The sequence below is a fragment of the Scleropages formosus genome, chromosome 6 (assembly GCF_900964775.1).
Source record: "Scleropages formosus chromosome 6, fSclFor1.1, whole genome shotgun sequence".
NCBI classification, from domain to species: Eukaryota; Metazoa; Chordata; class Actinopteri; order Osteoglossiformes; family Osteoglossidae; genus Scleropages; species Scleropages formosus.
Genome location: NC_041811.1, coordinates 15,463,084 through 15,477,149, shown reverse-complemented (window position 1 = coordinate 15,477,149; position 14,066 = coordinate 15,463,084). Strand labels below are relative to the sequence as shown.

General features: G+C 40.1%; 3 protein-coding genes across 3 annotated transcripts in view; 1 reads left to right on the top strand and 2 right to left on the bottom strand.

Moving 5' to 3' along the window:
- Positions 1 to 76: 76 nt before the first annotated feature.
- Positions 77 to 6,087, bottom strand: ppwd1 (peptidylprolyl isomerase domain and WD repeat containing 1). Its single transcript, XM_018744880.2, has 11 exons — positions 5,892 to 6,087; positions 5,611 to 5,716; positions 4,918 to 5,021; positions 4,636 to 4,756; positions 3,943 to 4,390; positions 2,790 to 2,980; positions 2,225 to 2,414; positions 1,822 to 2,003; positions 1,576 to 1,657; positions 959 to 1,141; positions 77 to 823 (listed from the first exon to the last, which is right to left on the bottom strand). The coding sequence occupies exons 1-11, from the start codon at positions 6,028 to 6,030 to the stop codon at positions 680 to 682; spliced, it is 1,890 nt and encodes a 629-aa protein (XP_018600396.1). The 5' UTR covers positions 6,031 to 6,087; the 3' UTR covers positions 77 to 679.
- Positions 6,088 to 8,249: 2,162 nt separating this feature from the next.
- Positions 8,250 to 11,426, bottom strand: srek1ip1 (SREK1-interacting protein 1). Its single transcript, XM_018744733.1, has 5 exons — positions 11,350 to 11,426; positions 10,770 to 10,817; positions 9,998 to 10,138; positions 9,591 to 9,663; positions 8,250 to 8,848 (listed from the first exon to the last, which is right to left on the bottom strand). Exons 1-5 carry the CDS (start codon positions 11,360 to 11,362, stop codon positions 8,668 to 8,670), a joined length of 456 nt encoding a protein of 151 aa, XP_018600249.1. The 5' UTR covers positions 11,363 to 11,426; the 3' UTR covers positions 8,250 to 8,667.
- A 683-nt stretch (positions 11,427 to 12,109) lies between these two features.
- Positions 12,110 to 14,066, top strand: part of cwc27 (CWC27 spliceosome associated cyclophilin) — a 41,566-nt gene continuing 39,609 nt past the window's right edge. Inside the window, exons 1-3 of the mRNA XM_018744920.2 lie at positions 12,110 to 12,263; positions 12,859 to 12,955; positions 13,707 to 13,819. Coding sequence (XP_018600436.1) covers positions 12,222 to 12,263; positions 12,859 to 12,955; positions 13,707 to 13,819 — 252 coding nt within the window. The 5' untranslated portion in view covers positions 12,110 to 12,221. The remainder of the gene's footprint in view (positions 12,264 to 12,858; positions 12,956 to 13,706; positions 13,820 to 14,066) is intronic.

Below are 14,066 nucleotides of genomic sequence, written 5' to 3'. Positions count from 1 at the left end.
ACTTTTCTGAATTTAAAATTTGCCTAAAACTAGTCTCCTCAATGTTACTGAACTGCTGTTGAATGAACTGCTTTAGTTTTTTTTTTTTTTTTTTAAACCAGCTCCTTTCTAACCCATGTTATTACAACTTTTCTGTTTAGTGAGGTCAAGGAACTAGGTCATTTTTGCAATTTTTCTCAACCTGTACTACTTATAAGCTTACAGTATAGAGGAAGCACTTCTGGTTGTTTCAAAGGAATTCAGTTTTACTGTTTACTGTCCTCTTTCAGCATAAATGCTATGTAAAGTTAACTACTTATTTAAAAGAGCATGTGAAACCTTATGCATTGGATTCCATCTTTTACCTACGGTTGTCCTTGTGTGAATAATACGTTTTTAGCATAACCTCAACATGTGAAAGCACAGTAAACATACATTTGTAACTTGTGAATTTCATCATGCTTTTGTATAATGTGTTATGCTAAATAAATACAAATTGATGAATGCGCATGTTGCATGATCTTGTGCATCTTGGATGCGGTCAGTTGTACGGTCAACACATCCTTGTCATCATCCACCACCACACCTTTAGAAAGAACGTATCCAAAAAAAAATAAATTTACACCTTCTTAAAAAGTCACTTTATTTTAAAAATAAGAAAATGCTCATGATGTACAAACAGACCAGAATGCAGTTTTAATTACTTTACAGTTATATTGATGATACTAACATCCTCATATGGTTTGTCTGTTTTAGGATTGACTTTGACATTGGAAATCCTCTGGACAACTTCCATTCCTTTTGTACACCTCCCAAAAACTGTGTGCTTGTTGTCCAACCAAGGCTGTAAAACAAAAAAGGGTAGGGGAGCAGATTAATTTAAGTCAAGCATTTCTAGTCAACTCATGGAGTACAAGTTACATACCTACAAAATATTCACACACATTCACACTACAGCAGTTGAGAAGGGAGCTCTTACAGTTGGGACAACAGTGATGAAGAACTGTGAGCCATTGGAGCTAGGCCCAGCATTGGCCATGCTGACGGTGTATGGGCGATCATGCCTCAGCGTAGCATGAAACTCATCCTCAAATTCGCCACCCCAGATGCTTTCCCCGCCCATTCCTGTGCCAGTGGGGTCTCCCGTCTGTATCATGAAGCCCTGCAGAAGCAGAGAGTTGGAACGATCAGTGGTTTGTCTCCATCCATTTCCACTAATTTGGTTTTTTTTTTTTTTTTTTTTTTTTTTTTTTTTTTACAAATTTAAGGAATAATTTTCCTTAAAGTCTAGTTCCCTCCAGATTAACGGATTCTCACTCTTGATCTAGCACATTGCACTGTGTAATTTAACAACTTTCACTGGAACGTGGGTTGGGTCCACTACTGTGGACAGACACTTCATATATCACAAATTCAGGCTGAGGCTGCCTTTGGACCCAAAGCTTGCAGGTTTGAATCTGACCTCTAGCGGTAGTACCTTTGAGTAAAGCACTTATGCACCCGTATAAATGGATAATTGTAGGCACCTTAACATTGTAAGTTGCTTTGGAAAAAAGCATCAGCTAAATAGACCCAAATGTACCAGCAATGCCATACCTTAATGACACGATGGAATACGTGGCTGTTGTAATAACCATTTCTGCTATGAACACAGAAGTTCTCCACAGTCTTTGGGCATCTGCGGAGTAGACTTGCAGTAAACAAAATTTGCAAGGCAAACAGCACATACACCAGTGCCGGAGATCTTAATGTAACATTTAAAATGAAATGCAGCAAATTTATGGTGGTCACTTTCAAAGCCACACCAGGTTTACAGAGCAAGAGCCTCTAGGGTTTACGTACTCCACAGGGAAGAGTTTGATATGAATGTCCCCCATGGTGGTATGGATGATGGCACTGTCCGACACCCTTTTGGGGCCCTCAGCCTGTGTGGCTGCCATGACCTCCTCCTTGGAGGGCTTCTCGTTGAAGATGTCCCTGTCAGAATCAGCACTCTTAGTGTCTTCAGGTTCCCGCTTTGTGAACTGTGACAGAAAGATGCAGCAAAAACTTAAAGCCCTTTACTTAAAATATGCAGGCTAATTTGTAAATTTAAAGACCTAGTTATGGACACAGTCCATTAACGTTAGCCTTATTTGATTTCTTTGCTAACCCTCCCACACTTGAGTAACCAGTAGGATATTTAGAAAATTTCCCACAACATGAAGAAATGGCCAGAAATTTGGTTCTTGCTGGAAGTTCTTACCATGTAGAAGCGATTCTTCTTGAAGGCAGTGCAGAAGATAGTTGGGTCAGGCTCTATCCTCTGCAAGGCGGGGTTGTCTGAGGCTTTCATCTCAATGGTAGGTGCAGTTTTGTCAGCCGTGGCAATGCCCTGGAACAGACTCAGTTGCACCACTCTAATGTTCTCCTGTTTTCCTAGGATCCGAACGCACCTGTACGGTGGGGGTGGGTTGTTAGCAAACCATGCACACCACCCACCGATCAAACTATCCCCTCCTCAACAGAAATGACCAACTCTTGGCTGTTGTATCCTTAAAAATAATCTTATATAACATCAGGCAAGTTAATACCGATCTCATATTTATCTAATTAGTCTTTAAAATATCTCAAGAGCAGTGTGATTTCACCTTTAATTGAGTTTATATGGAAAAGAATTGCAGTTCGCTGTAAAAGTCATCCAGTGTTTGGTTCAGACAAAAGCTACTTAGTGGATGTGAAATAAAAACTAGGCTGAGCAATGGCTGAAGAAATCTGACAATTTCTGAAACAGCATGTGTTTGTGTGAAATATTCACTTCCAACAATCACCTGTTGGTCTCCACATTAATGACCTTGATGCCCAACATGGTTCCGTAAAGAACAAAATGTCCTGTCTCGTCAAAGATTATGTTTGTCAGTCGGATGCCGTCCATCTTTTCCAGCTCCCTTTCCACAGCCATCCTGCGTCCAAATTCCATGTCGGGAAGCTGCTGTCTCATTTGCTGCAGCTCAGTGAACATCTGACAAAGACCAAAACAAAGTGATGGATGAGAATCAGCAGCACCAAGTGGGCTACATTCTACCCAAATACCCATTTTACTGAAGAGACTTAAGCAAGTATTCAACCACAAACCCTACAGATAAATGTAAGCCAACGTTAAGATCAATAAAATCAACTCAAAACCACACTTGCGCACACACACAAACTTCAAACAAGTTGTGAAAATCATTTCACTGAATAATGCAAGAACACTTTTCCATGTGTCCATAAACTTGTATTTAGTATGAAGTCTCAACCAAAAATGACCACTTAAGTTTGTGTACATTTGAATTAAACTTGTAGTTTAAGTAATTAACTTTAGTTAAGTGTTCTTTGAGGCATAAACAGTGTGAGATCATATCAAATTTTGTCATTAGAAAAGTCATAAAAGGGAGACACAAATTAATATAAGATATGAAAAACATCTAAAACACCCTGTATTACTTCTCCATGATACACACCAAAATGTGGTAGGTAGTATCAAAATAGACAATGGAGGACTGTGAAATATTTACATTTATTCTATGCTTTTCTCCAAAGCATCTTAAGGTAGATCAAAGCTGATCTACCTACAATTACTTACCCATTTATACAGCTGGGTACTTTTTAACTGGAGCGATTTAGGGTAAAGTACCTTGTTCAAGCCAGAGGTGAGATTTTAACCTGCCATTTTTGAGTCCAAAGGCAGCAGCTCTAACCACTACACTACCAGCTGTCTCCCTATAGTTTCCAAAATAAGAAACTACGAGAAAAACAAAAAAAGCTTTTGAATTTCACACAAAGACTATTTTAAATGTTAAGAAACAATACCGATGTTCTTGAAGATCAGTCCCTTAGCCCAGTTATAAATAATTCAGATTTTTAACATCCCTATTAACTACAATAAATGTGTACTAACCTAGAACCACACAAGAAGTGTACAAATACTGAGCTGCAACTTACTGTCAATGACTCATCAAACACTCTCATCAGTTTCCCAGTCAGGAAGCGGAAAATCCTCACTTTGCGGTCAGACGCAATGGTGGCCATTTTTTTGCCATCCTGCGAGAAGGCGAGGCTGGTGGGATACGTTTTGCACTTGGCAAACTCGTACAGGTCTGTGTCCGTCTTGTATTCCCACTCTATGTGCTTAGGGAACTTGAATTCATTTGGGAGACCGGTCCAGTACTCCAACATACCGGACTTGTCAGCAGAGACAATGACCCGAAACCGCGGGTTTAGGCAAATTTGGGACAAGGGGGAGGTGTGCATTTTGTCAAACACGTGTAGTGGCTGGTTATTCCCTCGTCCATCATAAACGAATATTTTCCCTGTTGACTTCTCAGAACAGGCCACTGTGGATATGGCATCTCCTGGATTGTAGATCCATTCACACTGGCCAGGATGAAAGCTGCAACGGAAGACGGTGAAGCCTGAGACCCCAAATACCACTTTGTTTTTAATATGGACAAACCTTACTTCCTAAAGCCGGGCCCAGAGGTGACACGTTATGCTGAACCTGACCCCGAACGTCATGCTGGCTTGAGTAATAACATAAACAGAGATGAACAGGAAATCACTTTCTGAAGGGTTTTGAAACAATTCATTAATTCATTTTCAGGTGTTTACTTCTCAAACTCAAACAAGACTCCTTACCCAAGCTTGAGCATATTGATCATGTCAAAGTTGACAACATCAAACACTTTCATGGCCTGGTCATCCCCCACAGTGCAGAGAAGAGCTCCTTCTGCGCTGACTGAAATACACTCGATCACCCCTAACGGAGAGGACAGGAACACCGACGTCAGCAGTTAATGGTATTTTTGTGAGGCTGAGAAATTCTGATTTCCACATACTGCAATTCTCTTTACGGGTATCACTCAACACGAGCATGGTTTTATACTGATGTTTACAAATGACGGGGACAGGTCCACACACCTAGGTGGCTACGAAAGTGTTTCACAAACTCTATCCCTTCATCCTCCTTCTTCTTCCAGAATTTCACATGGCCGTCCTGACTGGCAGTGATTATAAAGTCAGTCCTGTGAATTGAGGGGGAGATCCACAGCAACATAACGCAAATTAGCATGACCACACAATGCAACAATCACACGTCATATGAAGGTCACCATGATGTAAAAGTAGGGACAGCTGGTAGCATAGCGGTTAGAGCTACTGTCTTTGGACCCAAAGGTCGCAGGTTCGATCTCCGGCTGTAGTACCCTTGAGTAAGGTACTACCCTAAATTGCTCCAGTAAAAATTAGCCAGCTGTATTATTGGGTAAATGATTGTAAACATGTAATAATTGTGACCTTAACATTGTAAGTCACTGGAGAAAAGTGTCATGCAAATGTAAAATGTGTCAAAAGACAGCAGATCTTATTATGTAACAAGCTGACACTTCTCAGCGAGGAGAAACACAGTCCTGGGCCTATTTATACAGCAGAGGATTTTGTTCTGGAATCTTCACAGAGAAGACTAGCGGAGTGGGACCCGAACCGACAACCTTCAGGATAGAACGCCACGTCCTTTACCACAACACCGCGTCTGCAGCTAAATCTGCCGTTAAGCCGCAGTGGGACGATGACGTTGACGGCGCTATAAGGGCTGGAGGCGCGAAGCGGGACCACCTGCTGGAGCACGCGATGTGCGTGATCACGTCCCTGTGCATGTAGCTCCGTTCGTACATGGCCGCGCACGGCAGGTTGTCCAGGTACACGCGCTCGAACTCCAGTACTGCGGGGCGAGGGGACAGAAACAACACCAAAATCACATTACATCAGCTCCCTATGCGTCTCCATTTTAATTCTCTATAGAGTTGGAAAAGTCAGCAGCAGCGAGCTAGTTAAGTTAGCTAAATAAATTCTCAGCAGGCGCGCGCACTCACTCACTCAGTGTGTCAAAATCTTACCTTTTCTTTTCTTTGACTGCGCCGCAGCTTCACTGGGCAACGGTCCGACCCATTCGTCTTCACCTCCGCCATCGCCACCGTTTTCTTCGTCTGTTTCTAATTTTCTCTTGCTTTCGGACGACGTCGAAACAGACGCCATCTTTAGGAAGCACAAAACGCTGTACCAGTCCCAATTCAGCGGGCATGTGTGAACTGTCTACAACTCGTATTTTCATTGGTTTGCTTATTGCGATTGCTGGATTCGCATTGGTCCGTGTTGCGGGAGGAGGCGGGATTTGAGTGACGACTTCTACATGAGTCAGGAAAAGGTCCCAGGTGTTGGAGCGGAAACAGAAGTTAAAGAAACCGATCTAGGATCAGTTTGCCCTCCTGTTGACTAAGCTGCTGTCGTGAATAGGCACCATGTCAGTGATAAAAGGACTGCTGGTGCAGATGACACACTGTGTATAAAATAATAAATTGAATTTCACAAAAGTGTACTTGTACGTAAGTTAAGCAATCGCAGTTGATTTAATAGGGTTTAATTGTTCGATTTTGTCAAGACAGCTCATTGAAACACAGTTATGAGCTCAGTTGAAACAAAAACTTGAATATGCAGGGATATCATCATGAGAGATAGATGAATTCCATCATCTTTGACCCAATTTAAATTGGATTACCAATCCTTTGTAATTTTATTTTACATTTATTTATTTGGCAGACCGCCCGTGACCCCGTCTGGGACAAGCGGTTCTGAAAATGTGTGTGTGTGTGTGTATTTGGCAGACACTTCTCTCCAGAGTGACTTCCAATGAGCTCTTTGTAGTGTTATCAGCCCACACACTTTATTCACCGCAGTGACTTACACTGCTAGATACACTACTTACACTGGGTCACTCATCCATACATCAGTGGAACACACTTCACTCTTTCTGTCACTCACACACTCTGGGTGAACCTGAACAGCATGTCTTGGGATTGTGGGAGGAAACCAGAGCACAGACACAGAGAGAACATACAAACTCCACACAGACTGAGGGGGGATCGAACCCATGTCCTCTCACACCATCCAGGTGCTCTGAGACAGCAGTACTACTCACTGTGCCACCATGCTGTTGCATCTATTACACACACCTTGCATATATTATTTTAGAGATCCTGTAATCCCTGTAATTATGAGAAAATCACTAGTCATTAACAGTACTTTTCACAGGAAAAAAATTTTAGAGAAATTATACATTTGTAACATGTTACTAAAAGCTTAAAATAGAGCTCCTTCAGTTTATTTGTTTGTTGCTGAGGTTAAGAGCTGTCAGATCAACTCTTGGCAACAGCATAAAGTCCATCCAGAAAGTTCTGCCCTAGATTTGTTCTTAGGCTGGAGGAGTGTTGTATCCATTGTCTGTGTCAAGAGCCCATACATCTGGTTCCTAGCTGCCCCCTTTTTCCTTCCATCTTTTCTGAGCCTTACTTTTTTTCTAGAGAATCCAGTTTTCAAGTTCTCTCCTACACTGCAGTGTAGAGGAATTAATGTTTTTTTCTCCTCTGATTTTCAATATTCAGGTTTCACCTCCATATTTCATAAAAATAACATTGCTTTAGCAGTTCTAATCTTCATTCCTATGAATAATTCAGTCTTTAAACTACTTCTATTTAGTGGTATACAGCATTAAATATGAGATTAATAAATATTTGATCAGTTGGTGAAAATTTAAATAGACTTTTAATTTCTCAGCAATACTCAAAACATCAGTTTTGGGCAGTTGTTTAATGTTTCAATTAATATGCTGAACTTTAGAGACTGTGGAACACTGAAAAAGACAGTGAATAATGTACTAGGCACAAAATGCCATTTAATAAATAATAAGTACAGGTGACCCTTGAACAACACGGGGGTTAGGGGTGCTGACCCCCCGCGCAGTCGAAACTCCGCGTATAACTTTTAACTCCCCAAAAGCTTAATTACTAATAGCCTACTGTTGACCGGAAGCCTTACCAATAACATAGTCGATGAACACATATTTTGTATGTTATATGTATTATATACTGTATTCTTAAAGTCAGCTAGAGAAAAGGTTATTAAAATACATTTACAGTACTGTACTCTATTTATCGATACCGTAAGTTTGTCATCTGTTTACAAGATTAATCATCTGTCAGTTCCTACATCAGTATTGTCTTAGATGATACAAAACACTGTACATGTTATATGTATTACTAACACTAGCAATCAAAAATGAAAATAATGTGAAAAATAAATTCATATTTATTTACAGGTGTAATGATTCATGCATTAATAACGAAGAAGCAGCAATATAATTGCTTCACGGTAGCCATGCAGCAATATTTGTGAATAACCAAGGTCCAAGACTCTCGCACTAAGACTTTAAACTTTATTTTAAACCCAGAATCTGACTCCTGAATCACTTAGAAAAATAGATGCATTCAACAGTTCTGTGCTGCACCAAACACTACAAAACTAAAACCTATGTAAAAATTCAAAGAATTTTCTGTCCTCAGTGTTTGCACTCAACTGAAATGGACTGAAACTTAAAAGGGTCCAGAGAATGTTTACAATAAATTAACAGAACATACATTTAAAAAAAAAAAAGACAGAACAGGAAACCTGGCTAATCAGAGAAAATGTAGGACATGACAAAACATCTTGTCTGGCAATCAGTTATAGACCAGTACAAATGTAGAGCAGAAAAAGAAATGCAGCTGCCACTCTTAGCAACAGAAGCCTTGCTGGACATGTTCAAAGTCTCTGCACACTAATTCCAGGTAGGTATGTTTCTCAGTCACTGTCTGAAGAGCTACTGGAACTGTCAGAGGGTGAAGAGTGTGTTGTCTGTTTTTTCTGCCTTTTCTTGTGCTGTTTCTCTTTCTTTTGCTTCTTTTCCCGCTTGCTTTTCTTTTTATGGCCCTTCTGCTTTTTCCTCTTCTTGTCCTCTTCATCATCACTTGATGAATGAGCTCTAGGGTGGAAATGAACAAATGAGGCCGTGTAGCAAACGGTCCTTGTCACAAATGACTATAGAACAACAAGCTTTTAAGTATGGTATGGATTTCTGTACATATTAGTTCCCACAAGCCTGAAGAAAAACATTCCATCCCACTGATTCCAGTGGATATGAACAACATACTGTACATGAGCTAAAATAAAACAACTGCTTTAAAGTATTTCAAAGTTAATGTGATCAAGATTATGCAACAGTATTATTGATTTCATCCCTGTTTTGTCATGCTTATCTCTCAGTGCTTGTTGTAATCCACTTTATACTTAAACGGCCTGTCAGAAATGGCTTCCCTGTCAACCAGAAAGCACAAGTACCCCCCCTGACATTAGGCAGTGCAGATAAGTGCCAACTAGAAGGACAAATGCATTCACTTCTGCCTGTAGCCAGACTCCCAGGCTCTGAATGGCTACAAAACAATTCTAAGCAGCCAGACAAAAATCCCTGATCAGTTTGAAAACCGCTGTATAATAAATGCATTTGTGCTTAAATGTTGTGATTAACCACAGAAAACAATACATGGCAATACTTGTGGCCAAAATTGATTTTTCCCCCCCTCAAAACAGTCTACATTAAAGAAAAGAGCTGGGAAATAGCTTCCTTTTAAATGAATCCCTTTTAAAATCACTACCTTACTTGTAATATTTTGTAAACAAACATTCTTAAACAGACAGCAGCGTGCGAGTTTGAAAAGCAGAATAACCTCTTTTTTGACTTGAGAGATTTCTCTTTCTTCTTCTTTTTCTGTCTCACTTTTTTGGGATCCTCCTGAGAACCTGTGAAAAATATGCCATGGTTGTTGCTCAAAAAAATTTAAAAACACAGAACTCTATAACACCAGACAGCCAATAATTCACAGCTGCCTGAAGTGTAAAATCCGGTTTTGTGGTTACTATATTCTGGAAAACAGTAAAGAGCATGTAATCTGTGGACTATTAAATGCAACGAAAAACTTTATACACCGGTGTAGAGAGACAGGATTTGCACCAGTACTCCTGATTAATAATATATGTGTTATTGCAACAGTGCAAATTAGCTATTTAAGTAGTAGCTACAGACCATTATGTAGACTGACTATGTTTAACATTGGTCCTCACCATGTCAACCTACCTTTGGCATTAGGACCAGGCAGCCCGTCATTTTGTTCCTCTTCCTCACTCTCCTCACTGCTGGTGCTGCTTACATCCAGGACAATGTCCTTTCTGGGATCCACTCGTACAAAGTTCCGGCACTCGAAAGTCAGGTGTCCCGCTGAAAAAAAGGCAACAATGTTTAGAACTCAACCAGCTCTATTAATAGCATGTCACACCCAAAATATTTTATGCATGATAAAAACAAAGGATGGAGGGTATTCATTCTGAAATGCAGCAATGAGATCGAGGCATGAACAGAATTTATCAATTCCTACTTCTGTGATAAATACAGGTTATTAACTAATTTGTTCACTATTTATAAACCATTCATTATTTATAAACATGTGTCCAATGTAGCAGCACGGTAGTCCAGAGTCTATCCCAGATGCATAAGACATGAGAAAGGCTACACCCCAGAAAGGATGTCTCTTCATTTCAGAGCAATCATACACACATTATTGAGATTATTCATAGACCAACTGAGAGCCACCTGTTCCCTAAATGCATCTCTTTGGACTGTGACAGGAGACCCACGTGAACAGGGGGGAAAACATGCAATGTCCACAAGGACTGAGACAGATTTGGGCTCCCACCCAGGATGGAGAAGGTATTCATTCTATCTGCTGTGCATCCATCTGTGCTACCCGATATTTAAAAAAAAAAAAAAAAAAAAAAAAAGACCTAAATTCAATTAAACGTGAACAAATGTTCTTAATTGCTCACTGACAAAAATACACATGATTTCTTACGGTAGCCGCACTTCTTGCATCCTGCTCTGATGTTATCCTTATTGGGTCCTGCAGTAGAAAATAAACATAACATGCTTTAAGGAGCTTGTACTGTCTGACTACACATCGTCATCGCCTCAGCTGGGGGGGCTTAAATACACGAAACATTAAATTAATTTTACACCATCATGTCTAGAAATCAACTATGTTTTCGCAAGTTTGCTTACACTACAGATGTGAAAATCATGTGAAAAACACAGCACATTCAAAATCAGAAAACAATCAAACACAGCATTATTTTCAAAAAAAAAAAAAAGTGAACCGACCCCGACTTAATTATCACCATCATCATGGCATGTGACACTAAGAGCAAACCCAACAGTGGAGGACAATTCCCTCGTTGGCGGTGTAAAAACTAGTAGTACGTCGTAGGTCAGGGCATGTGTGGAGACTAGAACTGCTGTTCTAGAAAATTCCTCTACCTGCTAGTAGCTACTAGTAGTAAACAAAGAAAGCTCCACCGAGGCCTATATAGTTCGTACAGCAGTTGCCTCTTTTACATAGTATAATGACACAGTACGCATATAGCCGATGAACAAACCTGGTAAAGCCATAGCAAAGTCTCTAGTTTGTCCGTCAAATTCTTTTCCCGAATATACATTCAAAACTTCCAAAAAGTTCGTCAATCAAATGGGTCCGGTGTGACACAAAGCATATTACATTTTACGTATACCTCTCCAATAAACGTTCAGCTCTCTTAACTCAGCGATTCAGCCAGGCAAATATACAGCTATAGCTGTGATCTAGTATATAATATTATATATTAAAAGGGTACCGTACACGTACTTGGAAATATTTCTACGTAAGCTGTAAATCAACACGCAAGGCAGAGTCAGTCATCAAGTAAAGATTTATTGATTAAATTTGATAATGCTTGCTTAACAGGGATACCTGAAATATTTTATTTTCAGGAATGTCCGACGTTGTTTTGGCATTCACGCTTTTGATGTTTCAGAAAATGCGGAAAGAGCAGGTTAAGGGGAGCTTTCGTTTCCAGGGACAACTTACAATGTGACACCACAAAAACGGGGTTGTACCAAATCTTATAATAAAGCAGGGGGTGTTTTAAAAAATAATATTTATGTAACTTAAGTAAAAAAAAAACAAATAACATATTTAGAAAAGAATAGTAATAATACGCCTTTAGTATAATTAATTATTAACGTCGTGTTAATTAAAGTGGGTAGAAAACATGTTTGACGAGCTCCAAGCCCCCCCCTCTCAGAACTCTCACTTTAACGGGTTTTGCATTCTTTCAATATGGCGGCATATTCGCGATAAGTAAAAATGCCTGTTTTTTAAAAGTAACACCAGTACTGTTAAAATTACTTTGAAAGCCGGTCGCTAATATATGTGAGAGTTGTTTCTGTTGTTTATTGCGTTTGTAAAGCGGACACAAGTACAGGTGCAGATATGAGTAACATTTACATCCAGGAGCCGCCAACAAATGGAAAGGTCGGGTATTATTAGTTACCATACGTACCGCATACGTTCACTGCAATTTCTGTGTAATGAAATTGTTTACCTTCGTTACGTTCTGTACTTTAGTTAAGCTAGGCAACCAGGCTGCTTATATTCAGTCAACCGTTTTAAATGGATTTATTGCGTTGGAAGTAATAATTAACATTTGTGATGTTTAGTTTTATGTTAACTTAAATTTCAGTTAAATTAATCATAACTAGGCAAAGCTGGCTGAAATTTCTATTTCTATGTATAGAACATACCTGTACATACATATGTCTAGTGACTATTTTTTGTATATTGTGTATTTTATATTTTTCTGTATTTTTTTATCCTTTATTCACAAATTCTATCTTCTCATCTGTGTCTTGTCACTGTCATTTTTGTCTGTGCTGTGGAAGTTTCTGTCACCAAGACAAATTCCTTGTATGTGTGAACATACTTGGCAATAAAGCTCATTCCGATTCTGATACACACACAACACATGAGAACTTCCGCGTTCCCTATTATTAGATTAAAACATCGAATTGTTTTAGAACTGAGTGAGTTGCAGAGTTGGGGTGAAGCTGACTGTCGTGTGACACCGCAGGTCCTCATGAAGACATCAGCGGGCGACATTGACGTGGAGCTGTGGTCCAAAGAGGCACCAAAGGCCTGCAGGAATTTCGTACAACTTTGTATGGAAGGTAATTTTTCCACTGTTGCAATAATCCCACATCTGAACAAATGATACATGGACTCCTTCCTCAAGTTCCAAACTCTTACGGCCCAAAGTCTATTCATAACTCAACTTGTAAACCCAAAATCACTGTTGCTGCTAATTCATAATCAGTAAAAGCTTAATGGGGGCACGGTGGCGCAGCGGGTTTGGCCGGGTCTCGCTCTCTGGTGGGTCTGGGGTTCGAGTCCTGCTTGGGGTGCCTTGTGATAGACTGGCATCCTGTTCTGGGTGTGTCCCCTCCCCCTCCAGCCTTGCACCCTGTGTTGCTGGGTTAGGCTCCGGTTTGCCGTCAGCCCACTTGGGACAAGCAGTTTCAGTCAGTGTGTGTGTGTAAAAGCTTAATATAGCGGCACGGTGGTGCAGCGGGCAAAGCTAGTGCCTCACAACTCCTGAGCTGCTCCTTTGGACATAAGTTTAAATCTACCTCACATTGTGCAACGTTTGCATGCTCTCCCCCTGTTTGCAAGCCAGAGATTTGCATGGAAGAAAGCAATAGTAAACCACTTCTGTGCCATCGTTTTCCAAGAGAACTGTGCAAGTGGTTAGTATAAGTCAAATTTATTTTCTACTATTTTCACTATCTTTATTTTTGTTTTTGTTGATTTGCCTCATTTCAGCAAGTGTGCCTTGCAGCATACTCAATGTTCCATAGTGGCTTCTGTTTTATGCTTGTAACTTGCAGTAAAATTGTTTGATTTACATTCATAATCTTATAGGGTATTATGATGGGACGATATTCCACCGGGTGGTTCCGGACTTCGTTGTTCAGGGGGGAGATCCCACTGGCACAGGGACTGGAGGGGAGTCTGTGTATGGGCATCCTTTCAAGGTGAGTTAGCATATAAACCAGGAGGGTGGAGCATCTTGTCAGAGCTTAGTATTTTCATTACAACTTCTATCATTATTACAACATTTATGGTGTCTCTTTCTATACTAACTTAAAATGTTAAAGCAATTTTTTTCAAAGATTTACCTGTTATACAGCAGGGCATTCTAACTGTAGCAATTGAGGGTAAGTACCTTGATCAGGGGTACTACAGCAGCAGCAGGACCTTCAGATTGCAAGGAAATGGCCC